A 17,764-nucleotide genomic window follows, 5' to 3' on the forward strand; every position below is an offset into this window, starting at 1 on the left:
TCTGTGCTTTGCCTCTGTTTCCTCTCTTCTCTTCCCCCATTACTTTGTTTTGGTCTCTTCAGTTCATGTTGCTGATTACTGGCAAGCACACTTTGATCCTTGACAGTCTTTGCATATGTTAAAAAAAAACCCAAACACTAAAAAGGTGGTTGGGGGAATTCCCTAGCAGTCCAGTGGTTGGGATTCCATGCCTTCACTGCCGAGGGCCCAGGTTCGAGCCCTGGTCAGGGAACTAAGATCCCACAAGCCATGCGGCATGGCCAAAAGAAAAAAAAAGGTGGTTGGAAGCTCAGTGTGGATGGGCAGGGCTGGTTGATTAATGGTTTCATGTGTGTTGATCAGTCATGACCTAGTTGATCAGTGGTTGACTCTCACCTCCTCAAATGTGGATCTTTTCCCTAGGGACCTGCAGTTATTCCAGAAAAGAATCCAAGCTCTTGACTACAGTAGTATAAGCCAGGCTGCTAGTGTTCTGAGAGACAAATGGGGAAATGGAACTGTGGTTTCATATTTGAAGACTTTCACTTAATCTTCTTGTTTTCAGTGTTGTGCCTCCTTTCTGTTCTCTGCTATGTCTAGTCAGTACAATAAGGGAAGAAAAAATACTTACGGGCTGGAAAGGAGGATATTAATTTTGTCTGTGTAGATTGTCTTATTGACAAGGTTGGAGGACACAAAGTCAATACACAAGAACCAAGTGCATTTTTATATACTACCAATTAACAGTTAGAAATGAAAATTTAAAAACAGTACCACTTACAATATCACCAGAAAAGCATGAGATATTTTAGGGATAAATCTAATAAATTATCTCCAGGATCTTTTTGTGATAATTACAAAACATTCATGAAATAAATCAAACATTTAATGAATAGAGAGATAAAGCATGTTGTGGATTAGAATACTCAAAATGGTTAAAATGTCAATTCCTCCAAAACTGGTCTATAGGTTCAATGAAATTCTAATCAAAACCATAGCAGGGGGACTTCCCTGGTGTCACAGTGGTTAAGAATCTGCCTGCCAATGCAGGGGACACAGGTTCAATCCCTGGTCGGGGAAGATCCCACATGCCGTGGAGCAACTAAGCCCGTGTGCCACAACTACTGAGCCTGTGTGCCACAACTACTGAGCCTACCTACCTAGAGCCCATGCTCCGCAACAAGAGAAGCCACTGCAATAAGAAGCCTGTGCACTGCAATGGAGAGTAGCCCCTGCTCGGCACAACTAGAGAAAGCCTGTGTGTAGCAACGAAGACCCAATGCAGCCAAAAATAAAATTAAAATTAAAAAGAAAAAATAGCAGGATTTCTTTTATAGAAGTATCAACCTTATACTAAAATGTATGTGAAAATGCAAAGGAAATATAATAGCCAAGACAATTTTGAAAAACAAAGTTGAAGAATTCACATTACCTGATTTCAAGATATGTTAAAATCTATAGCAATCAAGACTTTGTGGGACTTCCTAGTGGCACAGTGTTAAGAATCTGCCTGCCAATGCAGGGGACATGGGTTCGAGCCCTGCTCCGGGAAGATCCCACATGCTGCGGAGCAACTAAGCCCGTGCACCACAACTACTGAGCCTGCATGCTGCAACTACTGAAGCCCATGTGCCTAGAGCCTATGCTCTGCAACAAGAGAAGCCACTGCAATGAGAAGCCCATGCACCGCAACAAAGAGTAGCCTCTGCTTGCCGCAACTAGAAAAACCTGCATGCAGCAGCAAAGACCCAACACAGCCAAAAATAAATAAATAAATAGATAAAATTTTAAAAAAGGACATTGTGATATTAATAAAAATAGAGACACATAGGTAAATGGAACAAAATAGAATATTCATAAAAGACACACATATATGTGGTCAATATATCTTTTTTGATAAAGATGCAAAGACAATTGAATAATCTTTTCCAGAACATGTTATTCAGTAACTATTGGATATCCATAGGCAAAAAATGAACCTTGGCCCATAATCCTCACCTCATTCACAAATTAACTCAAAATGGAACCAGACCTAACTATAAAACCTAAAAGTACAAAAGGAAAAGACTGGGATGAAACTTTTCATTGGTGACCCCATACGCAGTAAAGCAGGAACGCAACATCCTCAGTCTTCTAAGGGAAAAATTCAACTGATATTGATTGAACATTATATCAATTAACCAAGCTGACATATAACTTACATGTCTTCCATCTAGTGCCAAACACAAAGAAATGTCACAGAAAATGAAGCATAAAAAATAAACACTAAGGTAATAAATTAAAAGGTGGGATTACCCTAGTTTCATAAACCCAAATCAGAGTAAAGCACTAAAACAGGGCTGAAAATCTCATGAGAGAATTTTAGCTATGTATAGACTGCAATCATCACAAGCTGAGACTTCAATGTCCAACTAGGAAAGTAAATCTAAGACCAAAACCTCATATGCAGGAGAGGAATGGCATAAATTACAGGAATCCTATAGAACAGCTCCATTTATAAGCAGAGTTGAGGATTAATAGAGACATAAAAAGCATATGGAAGTATCAAGGAAGCTTTACTTTGGATAGAAAAAAGAGTCACCCAAAAGGAATCAGAATTCCCATTCAGGGCCATGCTTGTATTTGATCTCATTCACACGCACATTTACACTACACACACAGGATAGATTTCTAAGGTCTGAACTTAATAGGGAAAAAATTTGTTCATGAATGAGGGAAGCACTGACAGAAGCAAACTACCAACTGAACAAAATAAAATATAAAGAAAAGACATTCGAATATCTGAGGTAATGTAATATTAAAAAGGTGCACTTTAAAATAGTGGAGAGGGACCTCCCTGGTAGCGCAGTTGTTAAGAACCCGCCTACCAAGGCAGGGGACACGGGTTCCAGCCCGTCCGGGAAGATCCCACATGCCGCGGAGCAGCTAAGCCCGTGAGCCACGACTACTGAGCCTGCGCTCTAGAGCCCATGAGCCACAACTTTTGAGCCAATGTGCCACAACTACTGAAGCCCGCACACCTAGAGCCTGTGCTCCGCAACAAGAGAAGCCACCGCAATGAGAAGCCCGTGCACCGCAACAAAGAGTAGCCACCACTCGCCGCAACTAGAGAAGGCGTACGTGCAGCAACAAAGACCCAATGCAGCCAAAAATAAAAATAAATAAATAAATAATAAATTAAAAAAAATAAAATAAAATAGTGGAGAAAATAAAAAAAATAGAAATCACCCAACAATTGTGAATAGACAAATGGGTAAGAAAAAATTGTGGTGTAAACATACGATGGAATACTACCCAGCAATAAAAACAACAAACTACTGATATTATGCAAAACATGGATAAATCTCAAAGATATTACATTGAGCAAAAGAAATCAGAAACAAAAGAATACATACTATATGATTCTATTATATGAAACTTGACAAATTAAAATCTAATATAAAGTAACAGAAAACATTTCACTGGTGGCCTATATCTAGGGGACAGTGGATTGACTGGGATGAGGCATAAGGTAACATTTCAGGGTTGATAGAAATGATCTCTATCTTTGTACTGATTATACAGGTCCACATATTGTCAAAACCAATCGAATTTGAGTGACATCAGTAAAGCTGGTGGAGTAAGGAACTCCAAAAATATCTCTCTCCACAAAATATCCAAAAATAAACTGGCAAAAACTGTCAGAATCAACTTTATCAAAACCTCAGAAACTAGTCAGAAGGTTACAGCACTGAGACAAAAACAACAAGAAAAAAACAGCTAAATTTTGGCAGTTAAGAAAATCTCTGTTGAATCACTAGCTGGCCACTAAACTAAAGGAACAGAGACCTTAGTTGCCACACACAACAAAGAATACAGACTTAATAAAATTAGTTCAGAAAAGTACTAAACAGGCAAATAACAATTACAACAAGCTGAAACAATAAAACCTGGGGAGGGAGTTGTCTTATTATAACATTCAAAATGTCCAGTTTTCAACAACAACAACAAAAAAAAACGAGGCATGCAAAGAAATAAGAAAGTAGGCCAATACACAAGATGCAAAGAAATTAACAGAAACTGTCTCTGAGGAAGCCCAGACACTGGATTTAATAAACAAAGACTTTAGGGACTTGCCTGGTGGTGCAGTGGTTAAGAATCTGCCTGCCAATGCAGGGGACACAGGTTCGAGCCCTGGTCTGGGAAGATCCCATATGCCGCAGAGCAACTAAGCCCGTGTGCCACAACTACTGAGCTTGTGCTCTAGAGCCTGTGAGCCACAACTACTAAGCCCACGTTACAAATACTGAAGCCTGCGTGCCACAACTACTGAAGCCTGCGTGCCTAGAGCCTGTGCTCCGAAACAAGAGAAGCCACCGCAATGAGAAGCCTGCACATCACAACCAAGAGTAGCCCCTGCTAGCCGTAACTAGAAAAAGCCCGTGCACAGCAATGAAGACCCAATGCAGTCAAAAGTAACTAAAATAAAATAAATAATTTTTTTAAATAAATAAAGATTTTAAATAAACTATTTAAAACATGCTCAAAAATCTAAAGAAAACCATTTACAAACACACTAAAGGACACTGTGAGAATGATGTCTCACCAAATACAGAAATTAATAAAGAGATAGAAATTATGAAAAAGAATCAAATAGAAATTAAGGAGTTGAAAAGTAAAATAACTGAAATGAAAAATTCACTGGAGGGTTTTAACAGCAGATTTAGGTAGGCAGAAAAAAAATCTGCAAACTTAAAGAATAGTCAATTGAAATTACCTACTTTGAGAAGCAGAAAGAAATATGAATAAAGAAAACTAGTCAGCTTATATGAAACCTGTGGGACATTATCAAAGGTACTAACATGTATAATGGTAGTTCCAGAAGAGGAGAGAGAGAAAAGAATAGGAAGTATATTTCAAAAAATACTGACCGGGCTTCCCTGGTGGTGCAGTTGTTGAGAGTCCGCCTGCTGATGCAGGGGACACGGGTTTGTGCCCTGGTCTGGGAAGATCCCACATGCCGCGGAGCGGCTGGGCCTGTGAGCCACGGCCACTGAGCCTGCGCGTCTGGAGCCTGTGCTCCGCAACGGGAGAGGCCACAACAGTGAGAGGCCCGCGTACCACACACACAAAAAAAATACTGACCAATGACTTCTCAACTTTGATGAAAGACATGAATCTACACATCCAGGGACTTCCCTGGTGGTGCAGTGGTTAAGAATTTGCCTAACAATGCAGGGGACACAGGCTCAATCCCTGGTCCAGGAAGATCCCATGTGCCGCGGAGCAACTAAGCCCGTGTGCCACAACTACTGAGCCTGCACTCTAGAGCCCGCAAGCCACAACTACTGAGCTCACGCACCACAACTACTGAAGCCCATGCGCCCTAGAGCCTGCACGCCACAACTGTTGTGCCCACACGCTGCAACTACTGAAGCCTGCGTGCTCTAGGTCCCACGTGCTGCAACTACTGAGCCCAGGTGCTGCAACTACTGAAGCCATGCACCTAGAGCCCGTGCTCTGCAACAAGAGAAGCCACCACAGCAAGAAGCCTGTGCAACACAACGAAGAGCATCCCCCACTCACTGCAGCTAGAGAAAACCCACATGCAGCAACGAAGACCCAACACAGCCAAAAAAAAATACACATTCAACAAGCGCATCAAATACCAAGTAGAAACTCTGAAAGAAAACTCAAAGAGATTCACACCAAGACACATTGTAATCAAATTATTTAAAGCCAAAGGTGGAATTCCAAAATCAGCAAGAGAGAAGTGACTAGTCTTGTACAAGGGAACCTCAATAAGATGAACAGCTGATTTCTGATCAAAAAAATCACAGACACCAGAAGACACTGGGATAACATAATTAAAGTACTGAAAGAAAAGAAACAAAACACAACAAAATTCTAAATGAAGAATTCTAGATCCAACAAAACTATCCTTAAAAAGTAAAACATAAGACCTAAAAATATAAAATGCCTAGAAGAAAACATATAGGAAAGCTTCATGACATTGGATTTGGCAAAGATTTCTTGCATATGACACCAAAAGCACAGGGAAAAAAAGCAAAAAAATAAACAAATGGAACTATATCAAACTTTAAAACTTCTGTGTTTTAAAGGAAACACAGTGCATCAAAGGAAACAACAGAGTGAAAAGGTAACCAATGGAATGGAAGAAAGTATTTGAAATCATATATCTGATAAGGGATTAACATCGAGAATATATAAAGAACTGCAAATCAACAACACAAAACCAAATAACCCAATTACAAAATAGGCAAGAACTCAAATAGACATTTCTCCAAAGAAGATATACAAATAGCCAACAAGCATATGAAAGGATACTCAACATCATTAATAATCAGTATATGGCAAATCAAAACCATAATGAGATATTTCTTCACACCCACTAGGTTGACCACTGTCAAAAAAAAAAAAACAGAAAATACCAAGTATTGGTGAAGATATGGAGAAAATGGAACTCTTGTGTACCGTTGATGAGAATGTAAAATGGTGCAGCCCTTATAAAAAACAGAATGGAGGTTTCTTAAAAAATTCAAAATAGAATTACCATATGATCCAGCAATCTCACTTCTGGGTATATATACAAAAGAATTGAAAGCAAAATCTTGAAGGGATATTTGCACACCACTGCAGTATTTTTCACAGTAGCAAAGAGGTGAAAACAACCCAAATGTCCCTTGACAGATAAATGGATAAAGAAAATGTGGTATACAATAGAACATTATTCAGCCTTTCAAAAGAAGGATACCCTGTCACATGCTATGACATGGATAAACCTTTACGATATTATGCTAAGTTGAAATAAGCCACCACAAAAAGACAAATACTGAATGATTCCACTTATATGAGATACTCTAGTAGTCAAACTCATAGAAACAGAGAGTAGAATGGTGGTTTCCAGGGGCTGGGTTGAAGAGGAAATGGGGACTTTTTGTTCAATGCATACAGAGTTTCAGTTTTGCAAGAGGAAAAAGTTCTAGAGATGTGTTGCCCAACAATGTTAATATGACTAACACTACTAAAATGTACACTTAGAAATGGTTAAGATGGTAAACTCTGTTACACGTTTTTTACTGAAATTTAAAATGTTTTTAAATGAAGCAAGAATAAAGACATTCCCAGATAAACAAAAACTGAGAGATTTCTTTGCCAGTAGACCTGCCCTACAAAAAAGGTAAAGGGTGTCAGTCCTTTAGGCTGAAATGAAGGACATTAACTTGAAACCATATGAGGAAATAAAGAATTCCGGTAAAAGTAACTACATAAGCAAATTTAAAAGTCGGTATTAATTTAATTTTGGTTTGTAATTCTTCTTTCTTTCCTATATGATTTAAAATACAGCTACATAAAACTATAAAGCTATTGATGGGCACACAATGTATAAATATGTAATATGTGACAAGGTAATGAGGGGGACAAAGCTATATATATAGTAGCAGCAAAGTTTATTCAAAGTAAATTGTTATAAATTAACATGTTTAATTGTACTTTCCAGGGCAGCTATTAAGAAATTAACTTTAGGGAAATGCAAATCAAAATCACAATGAGATTATCATTTCACACCCACTAGGATGGCTGTAATTAAGAAAATAAAAAGACAGAAAAAAGGTTTGGGCAGGATATGGAGAAACTGGAACCTTCATACACTGCTGGTGGGAATGTAAAATAGTGCAGCTCCTGTGGAAAACAGTTTGGTTGTTTTTCAAAAAGATAAACATTGAATGCCCACATGACCTAGCAATCCCAATCTTAGGTATATACCCAAAAAAACTGAAACCAGGTATTCATAGAAAAATTTGTATACAAATGCTCATAGCAGCATTATTCTTACAAGCTAAAAAGATGAAATAATCCTAAATGTCAACCAACTGATTAATTGATAAGTAAAATGTGACGTATCTATACAATGAAATCTTATTCAACCACAAAAAGGAATGAAAAAAAAAAAGAATGAAGTACCAGTACATGCTGCAACCTGGATAAACCTTGGAAAGAAATTATGCTGAGTGAAAGAAGCCAGATGCAAAAAGTCACATATTGTATGATTCCATGCATATGAAATGTCCATAATAGGCAAATCCATAGAGATAAAAAGTAGCTCAGGGCTTCCCTGGTGGTGTAGTGGTTAAGAATTCGCCTGCCAATGCAGGGGACACAGGTTCAAGCCCTGGTCCGGGAAGATCCCACATGCTGCAGAACAACTAAGCCCGTGCACCACAACTACTGAGCCTGTGCGCCACAACTACTGAGCCCATGTGCCACAACTACTGAAGCCCGTGTGCCTAGAGCCCGTGCTCCGCAAGAAGAGAAGCCACTGCAATGAGAAGCCTGCGCACCGCAACGAAGAGTAGCCCCCGCTCGCCACAACTAGAGAAAGCCCACGCACAGCAACGAAGACCAAACACAGCCAAAATAAATAAAATAAAAAAATTTATTAAAAAAAAAAAGTAGCTTAGTGTTTTCCAGGGGCTGGGAAAAGGGAGGAACTGGGAGTGATTGGTTAAGGTATATGGGGCTTCTTTTGGGGATGATGAAAATGTTCTCGAACTGTGTATTCATGATACTGGCCCAACACTGTAAATATACTTAAAGCCACTAAATTTTATCTGTGATATAGTTTAAATGGTGAATTTTATGTTAATTTTACCTCAATTTTTAAAATATTGAACCATACACTAAAATGGACACATTTTATTATAGATAAAAGATACATCAATAGAGTTTTTTTTAAAAAAAAAGAGTAATGATATTGAATTCTTATTCAAGAATCTTTTGCTCTTCTTGACCATTTGTTCTTTCACATTAATCTTAGACTCAACTTTTGAAATTCCTCCAGATTACCCATATCCACTCAAATTAATGTTGGTTGTGAATGACAGAAACCTCAAATACTGGTGATTTAAACAAGAAAGAAGTATATTTTCTCTCTTTCTCTTCCTAGAACAGGTCAACATCTTTCCTGCTTTAGGGACTTTGCACACTCTCTCTATCTGAAATTCTCTTTCAGCAACCAGTTCTGCTATCTTTAAGGTTCTCACATGTCACATTCTCAGAAATTCTTCTGCTAACTACTGAGACTGAGGTAGGCTGCTTTTGCTATTCTTTATCACAGTACCCTGATTATTTATGTCACAATTTTCATTCATTTACTTAGCAATCATTCACTGAAAACCTATATAAAAGGTACAGTTCCAAGGGCTATGAAATCCTCATTATTTTTCATTTTTGTAATTATATGTTAATTGTTTTGCCAGCCCACCGCTTGACCCTCTCACTAGAACATAAGTTCCCAGACCATATCTGTTTGATCATCACTGTATCCTCTGACTTTAGCATAGTAACTGCTATGTAGTAGACAAACGTTTGTAGATCGAATGCATAAAATGCCAGCTCAGATATTATTTTTATTCTATTCAAAATTAGAGACATGAATGAGGCATTTATCTCAAAGGAGAACAAACTTGATTAGAAATCGGAATTAAAATAAATCAAATCAAAGATTTTTTTTCTTAACCTCAGGAAACATGGATACAGACTCAGTCTCCAGCTCCCAGCAAGCAGGCAACCTCCTTTTTGAACCTTGGTAAGGAACCTCGGTCATGCACACTCTCACCGTTTTTCTCCATGTTCCTATTACACATTGATGACCATATAATTAATTGTCCAAACTGGAACTCTATGAGAGATAAAGATGAGAAACTGAATATACAAATAAACAATGGCCAGACCCTGTAAAAAAAAATAAAAAACAAAACAATACTCTGACTTACAATCTGCAGCAACCAGTCCAGGAAACCAACCTACTATCTGCAGGTACCAAACCAGGAAGCCAGCCTGCTATCTACAGGTTGGACTTGTAGGAAGTCAGAACAATATCTCTAGCAAATAATCCGGGAAGCCAAAAAATAAACCCTGTAGCATTGGCCCCAAATGTCCAGAACTCCACTGACAGCTTCTCTAATTTTCGTCCCTGCTTCAAACTTAGGACTCACCAGAGAAAGCCAAATATACTCCCCTAACTAGTCACATAGGACGCCCTGCTTTTAGTTAGCCCTCCTAGAGCTTCCCCATACCAACAGTCTTCAATCAGGGTATATCTGAAACCTTCCCTTTTTCAGCTATAAAGCTTTCCCAATCCTTTACCTGCCTTTGAGTGTCTGCCAAAATGCAAGTGATGGTGGCCAACTCCCTTGCTATTATCAAGCTCTGAATAGTCTTTGCCTGTTCTCATTTGGGTGACTTTCATTTATTTCCACAAAAGGAATACTGTTAATAATTGTGCTTGATCAAGAGGCAAAAATCGGGACTCTCTTGAGTAAATCAGGACATAGATCACCCTAATTAAGCAGCACAATTAGACAAGAGGCTGTTTGCTAGTGAGATACAAAATTTGGGAGGGCAAAGGTATGATGAACAGAAGGTGAAATGTGCCACTACCACTAGGTGGGGTTGCACCATTAAAGAATGGAGGACAATTCAATTACTGCAGGAAGTTCTTGAGATATATATGCACTCAAGTTACTATTCAGTAATGTTTTTCGTTTAGGTATATGGTACTGTAAAATCTAAACCCTGGAATTAAGGTAAAATTGTCTTCAGGGCAATGATTACTGGAAATAATTCCAATGGAAAATGTTCTAGCCTACAGTTATTGATGCCTAGTATTAACTTACTTTCAGTTATCGCCTACTGCACCTGATGCAGTAAATAGGTGAAAAACACACTGCTTGCCCTTAACAAGTTTGCATTCTAGAGTACTTAAGGTCCAAATGAGTTACATAATTTTCAGGGCCCAATGCAAAATTAAAATAAGGGGCCACTTGTTCAAACAGTATTAAGAATTTCAAGATAGCAACTGTAGAGCATTAAACCAAGCGTGGAGCCCTTCTGAGCACAAAGCCCTTTGCGGCTGCACAGATCACACACCCATGAAGCTGACCCTAAGTGTAGAATAGTACTCTCCAACAAATTATAGACTAATACACTATGCTGCTTGGTATATGTTGTAATGCTGCTGGGCCCTTTAGCCTGTTTTATTCTATGTGGTACATGTGGTATGCACAGAATAAAATTACATTTAAAAAGTTACTGGGCAATGAGTATATTTGTGCTATTTGCTGTAAGGAATCTTCACTAAAGTTTAATCAAGCACGTAAATACTTAATCTAATTTAAAATATTATAAAAGTTACAATTATAATTATTTTGCTTTTCCCCACAAGACTCACGGGCAGGGCAGGGACTTATACTGGTAGGTATTCAGTAAATACTTGTTGAATGAATGAAAGGAGGCTTCACTGGGTGGAGATTTTAATAAAAGGAAATATCAGGAAAGGCTGTAAGGGAATGGTTAGTTAGGATGCTGAAACTCATAGGCTGGCCAGGAAGGACATTGTAGATAAGAGGAAATGTCAGTGAAAGCAAAGTGCTGTGTATAATTTATTTATCTGTTTATCATTATTACCTTCCAATAGAACTATAAGTCCCATAGAAGCAGGAATCTTTTCTGTTTCTTCATAGCTGTACTCAGTGCCTGTGACATAGTAGGTCTTCAATAAATATTCATTGGCTGAATAAATGCAGGCAATGCTGCTTAGCTAAAAGCAGAGTACCTATATAGTGAAGAAGTAGGAAATGAAGTTGGAGCCACGTTGCCCAATGTTTTGAATATCAGAGTGAGAATCTATACTTCATCCAGTATACAGATAACAACCATTAAAAAGAACAGTGTTATACTCTAAACTCTGAACAGAAAGTAAGTCAGTGGTACCCTGGCTAGAAGATTATCTGTTGTCGACTGAAAAAATGCATACCCTAAAAGTTGAGGATTATGTTTTATTTGGCAGACTTACTGAGGACTATACCCCTGGGAACCAGCCTCTGCGATAGCTGTGTGATCCAAAGAGGTAAGGGAGGAGCCAGGATGCATAGGAAGTTTTGCTGAAAACAAAAACAAAAACCTTTAGTTGAACATCAAAAGATTACCGCTAATCACAAAAAACAGACATCTCAAGTCAATGATTTTAGTGCTTTTTTATGTACGGGAAGATGCAAGAGTCTGGCCTTATTGAAATTATACCTTTGATATGCACCTTAACTATCTAGGGTCAGTATCCTGTTTTTCTCCATCCTGAATTCCTCTCAGGGTGCACCACTGGGGGCAGCAAGAGTGGTTGATGGCTTTATGGCCACAATATCCTTTGTTTACTAAAATGGCAGGCAACATGCTTTATCCACACTGTCAACATCTCACCATCTTCTCTTAATTCCATCACTACTTAGGCCACACTTAATATTGCCATAAGCCAAGTAAGACCTCAAATAAGAATACTGAAAACACGATTAAAACAAGCAAACAAACAGAAACTAAAGCCAGTAAATTTTTTGATAATGGTTCCTTTATTTGTGTCTCCTTCGCTGCAAGATGAACTTCTTGCGGGCAAACACATACGTTTAATAAAATTCTGGGCAGTTTCTAAGCCAAGATGGAGTCTGCCACTGGATGTGCTCAATGAATTATCTGTCGAAAATACCATAATAGCAAGTAATTTCCAAATGTAACAGATGATTTGGTTATCTGGGTAAGCTAATCTTTCCTTCTCTTTTGACACCAAGCCCCTTTGTCGGGTCTCAGTAATGCGCGTCACTGGGTGGGAAAGCAAGCAGCAGGGTGGCGGTGTGTTTTTATCCTGATCTAATCGTCCCAAGTATCTAGTTTTTGTTTTGTTAAGATTCTAAGTCAAGATTAACTTTACATTCGCAAACGGTGCGCCTGGAACGCCTAGAATCTGACAACCGAAACAGGCTACAAACAGATGCGTGGGACCAGGCGCCCGCACTAACCTCCCCGCAGCCGCCTATGCGCTTCACCTCACAGTTGGGAACAATAAAGTTGAGCGTGTTCAAACGGGTCCTTGTCTTCCAGGGCCTCTCGGACAAGCCTGTAAGATAAGACTCCTAGAAACTCCCTACTGCTTTCAAGTCTTCTCTGTGTGTTTTCGGTAGTTTTTTTTCCTCACTCGCCATACAAAACTCCTGAGGCGAACGGCACGGGCTAGGCCGGCTTGGGGAGCATTTCTCGGGGAAGCCGGCCCGGCGTTCGCCGCGGGCAGCCTCGGGGAGGCCCTCGGTTCACGTGAAGCCCAGGCTGCGGCGACGGAAGCAGAAGCGATGAAGCCCAGGCCCGCGAGGTTTGTGGATAATAAGCTGAAGCAGCGCGTCGTCCAGGTGTGTATCCCGAACGGCCAGGCCTCACAGTGGTCCGCGTTCGGTGCCCAGGGTCACCGCAGGCCCCTTCTCGGGGGGCTCCCAGCTCGAACCCGATTAGCCGCCTGCTCTAGTCTCGGTGCGGGCGTGGAGCTGTTGACAACTCCGCTTCTTTGCGAGCGGTTCGAGGCCTTCCCTTCTCACTGTGGGTCGGGGTTTCACGGAGCAGCCCGAGATCGTGGGAGGCTGCGGCTTGATGGGGCCCAGCCCGGATCTGCTTGACCTCAGTGCAGATCAGCAAGGAGAGTGCAGATGGCCTTTGAGTTTAAATCTTCCTGTCTTGTGAAGTAGGGACGGAAACATTCTTCGAAAGCCCGTGTGGGCGAAGCGCTTTGGGGACCATGAAGAATACGTAAATTTCCATTCTCAGGAAATTTGGGGTCGGGTTGGGACACAGTAAAAACAGGTACTCTGGATCTGACTTTATAATGGGCACTTTACCTACGTTTTTTTTCATTTTCATAATCACCAGTGGAATGCATTGTGTGGTAAATGTCTTGGAATGGTATAGTCAGCACGCAATCTTAGTTAGAAAGAGAGACAGATACTTTAAGAGCTATATACTCTCCTTCTGTCTCTTTTACTTTTCCGGCCACTGTACAGTCTCCTTTTTGGATCTGTCTCTTCCTATCATCTGTTGGAAGTACCTTTGAGCACCTGTGCTCTTACCTTCTCTTCCGTTATCCTCGTACTTCTCTCTTATCCATCCACACTTCTAGGTGATCTCATGCAGTCTAGTACCTTTAAATACTATTTACACATTCATGACTTCTAAATTTATATTATAATCCAATGCAGATTTTATCTTGAATTCCAGATTGATACGTCTGGCTGCCTACTCAACATCTCCTCTTGAGTGTCTGATAGATATTTCAACTTAACGTATACAAACTAAACTTTTGATATTCTCCTCCAAACCTGTCCTTTCTTAGTGTTCTTTATCTCAGTAAATAACATCCATTTGTTAAGGCCAAAAACCTTAAGACTCATTCTGACTTTTGCTTCCTGTAACCAATTAATCAGCAACCTATTTGGCTTTACCTTCAAAATATACTTCAAACCTAACCACTTTTTACCATCTCCTCCAACATGCTAGTCCATATCACACTCCCTATTAGAGTATTGCAGTAGCTTCCCAATTGATCTCTCTGATTCTGGTTTTACTTAAAGTCTGTTCCCCACAGAGCAGCCAGGAAGATCCTTTTAGAGGGAAAATTGGTTTGCCAGGGCCCTGCTCAAAACCCTGTGGTGGACTTTCAGACGTTTGGAGTAAAATCCATCCGAAATAGCCCTATGTACTTTGGCCCCATCTACCTTTTTGTCCCTTTCGATCTCTCCCTTGATTGCCTTGTCTTACATACACGGACCTTCTCAAACATGCCAAGCACAGGACTTTCGCTGTTGTAGTTCACTCCGTCTCAATTACTCTTCCGCTGGATGTTTGCACAACTTGCTCCTTCACTTTATTCAGGTCTCTGAGCAGTGACTCCTAATGGCTAAATCCAGTGGCCTCTTCTCAGTCCTTGCCACACTTGACTGCTCTTCAGCATTTGACATTAGCAGTTTTCCTCTCTTGCTTTTACTTTGGTTCATTATAAAAGTAGTAGGTTCTTATGGTTTAAAATAAAACCATAAGAGGGAGGGTATAAAATGAAAAGAAAGAATTCCTTTCATCTCCACTCCATTTCTCCACAGGTAATCAGGGAGAGTTTCTGTTGTATCTTTCTTAAAATTTTGTATGCATATATGCACTTATAGATGTATTAATTTTTTTTAATCACACACATGGGCTCATCTGCATCTATTCTGCTGCCTGCTTGTTTCACTTAGCAGTATGTTTTAGACATCTTCCCACAAGTAGTACACTTGCCTCCTTTTAACTAGCATATTAGTTATCTATTGCTGTATAACAAATTACTCTAAGACTTAGCAGATTAAAGTGGTTTTAGTTCTGTTGCGTTTTGGTTTGCAGTGGGTATGAGATATACATGTATATGTATAATTCAAGATTAACTGTGGTAAATGACAGCATGTTATAGGAGTTCAGAGAAGGGGAAGATTAACAAGAACGGTCCAGCTGTGGATACCTAGTCTCTTGTCATTGGAGGCATTTATGCAGAGACTGTTCTTATGTGTTAGGGATCCTTGAGAAGAAATTGCTGTATGAAATGGGGAACCTAGACTGGATAACTAGCAAGTAGTGAAACTTGAGAGTTGATGGTTAGACCTTCCAGGTTTGAAATCTGGCCGTGTAACTTATGTGCTGGTGAGCAAGTAACTAACCTTTTAAAGCCTCCTATAAAATGGGGGGAGATTGACATCTACCTCATAGCATTGTGAGTACTAAAAGAGATAATGTGTAAAAGGCCCCTAGAACAGGTTTACCAGGCCCTTAGTTTCTTAGTAATTTTTTTCACGATGCTACTAGGCCCAAAGTAATACCTAATGGGTTTGTTTATTAAGTAGTTAGGTTCAGGCAACTTAATAACTATTTAGTCCAAATAACTTATTAGCTTTTTGAACAAATAATACAAAAAGTGCAAGGAAAGTTAATGCATTTGTATTTCATTCTTAAAATAACCACAGTTATTTACTAGTGGGATTTGTGAGTCCATTGGGCACAGCACAACTTCTCATACCTTCGGATCAGATTGACACTGCTCCTCTCATTTCGTGTTCCACCTTGATTTTTTCTTTTCTTTTTTAAAATTAATTAATTAATTTATTTATTTATTTACTTTTGGCTGCATCGGGTGTTCGTTGCTGCACGTGGGCTTTCTCTAGTTGCGGCGAGCGGGGGCCACTCTTCGTTGCGGTGCGCGGGCTTCTCATTGCGGTGGCTTCTCTTGTTGCGGAGCACGGCCACTTTGATTTTTATTACAGCAAATGCTTAAAAAGCCAGTTTTGCAAAGATATGACATCATCAAAAGGTGATTTAATATTGCAGCTGTGAATTGTCTCAGGCTGGTACAGTGGACCCTGGAACAATCCGGGGGTGTGGTGCTGACCACCTCCCCCCACCCCCACCCCTACTCAGTTGAAAATCTGTGTATAAGTGTACAGTTGGCCCTCCATGTGTGGTTCTGCGTTGACATATTCAACCAGCCCTGGGTCACCCAGTACTGTAATACATATTTATTAAAAAAAATCTGCTGAAAGTGGACTGGTGCAGTTCAAACCCGTGCTGTTCAAGGGGCAACTGTAGTTCCTGCACTGTTGGACAGATACCGAATATTACTGTGTTCCCTCAAACTTAAATTATCCCTCGGTGCTCTCACAAGTTGAGTGCTTTGTTCTGGTATATTTGGGAACCTAGGGTATAAGAAGCCCTCACCTACTTACTGCCTTATAGCTATCCTAGTTATTATTGTTGTGTTGTCATAGTGATTAATAATGTTAATTAAATTCTTTGATTCAGATTTGATAATTATTTGGTGATTTTTATTTGTATTTCCAGTATACTTTATTAATGGAGAGTTTACATTAACATATGACATGTTTGAGTAGCTCAGTCGCTTACTTGTCGATTAAAGTCACTGAGTTTGAACTATATTGTCTTGTATTTATCATGTTTTCTGTTTTAGTACCTCACCAGTAACCGATGTGGCAAATATGTGGACACTGGAGTCTTAGCATCCGATTTACAAAGAATGTACAGGTAAAGAAATGTAGTCTCCAGATTCTTGCTTTTCTTTCCTACCATTTTTAAAGTTTACATCTTGCCTAAATTTCCAACCGATATTAATAGCCGCTGGCAGTAGTTCACCAGTCCATACGTTTAGAATTCAGTTTATCTATACAAACATTTATCAGGCACTTGTGATGTGTAAGGAGCCGTCCTTGTTGCTAAGGAGAATGGCTGCTGCTTATGTTTCGCACATGACTCTGGTCAGGAGTATACTGCTTTTCCTGCTTCATTAAAAAATTAAAACCGTTAGGCATGATCTCCCTCAGTCTCCTGACTATCTAAAAATGTGTAGTAGTCTTTGAGTAGTCTTTCCACTGAAGATTAAATCCTCCTTTTGTGCCTCTAATCCCACTTCTTCTGCTCTGTTGCCTCTCTAATTGTCTCTGCTTTGTGTATTTCACTATTTCTATTTTCTTGACTTCCTTAGTCTGTATATTAGTTTGCTAAGGCTGCTGTAAGAAAGTATCACAGAGTAGGTGGCTTGAACAACAGAAATTTTATTTCCTAATGTTGTGGAGGCTCCAAGTCCATGATCTAGGCATTGTCAGGGTTGGTTTCTTTCGAGCTCTCTCCCTGGCTTACAGGTGGCTGTCTTCTCCCTGTGTCTTTACATGGTCTTTCCTCTGTGTGTGTCTGTATCCTAATCTCTTATTTTTATAAAGACACCAGTCATGTTGGATTAGGGCCCACCCATATGACTTCATTTTACCTTATTTACCTCTTAAAAGGCCATGCCTCCAAATGCAGTCACATCCTGAGGTGCTGGGGGTTAGGACTTAAAACATACGAATTTTGGAGGGACACAGTTGAGCCCATAACACTCTGC

The 17,764-nt window shown here is 39.7% G+C and overlaps 2 protein-coding genes across 6 annotated transcripts in view; one reads left to right on the forward strand and one right to left on the reverse strand.

Moving 5' to 3' along the window:
* Positions 1-11,861, reverse strand: part of CNIH4 (cornichon family member 4) — a 39,091-nt gene extending 27,230 nt beyond the window's left edge. The window contains exon 1 of the mRNA XM_067729654.1: positions 11,837-11,861. The gene's annotated coding sequence lies outside the window, so the exon portion shown is untranslated. The remainder of the gene's footprint in view (positions 1-11,836) is intronic.
* Positions 11,862-13,076: 1,215 nt separating this feature from the next.
* The window catches only part of NVL (nuclear VCP like), a 106,794-nt gene continuing 102,106 nt past the window's right edge, over positions 13,077-17,764 (forward strand). For 4 of the 5 annotated variants that reach the window (XR_010941449.1, XR_010941450.1, XM_067729640.1 and 1 more), the window contains exons 1-2: positions 13,077-13,211; positions 16,835-16,908. Coding sequence is in view for 2 of the 5 variants with exons in the window: in XM_067729640.1 (XP_067585741.1) it covers positions 13,155-13,211; positions 16,835-16,908 (131 nt within the window). In the remaining 3 variants the exon portion in view is untranslated. The remainder of the gene's footprint in view (positions 13,212-16,834; positions 16,909-17,764) is intronic. The other variant, XM_067729643.1, reaches the window with a different exon arrangement.

The sequence above is a fragment of the Pseudorca crassidens genome, chromosome 2, assembly GCF_039906515.1.
Source record: "Pseudorca crassidens isolate mPseCra1 chromosome 2, mPseCra1.hap1, whole genome shotgun sequence".
Classification (NCBI taxonomy): Eukaryota; Metazoa; Chordata; class Mammalia; order Artiodactyla; family Delphinidae; genus Pseudorca; species Pseudorca crassidens.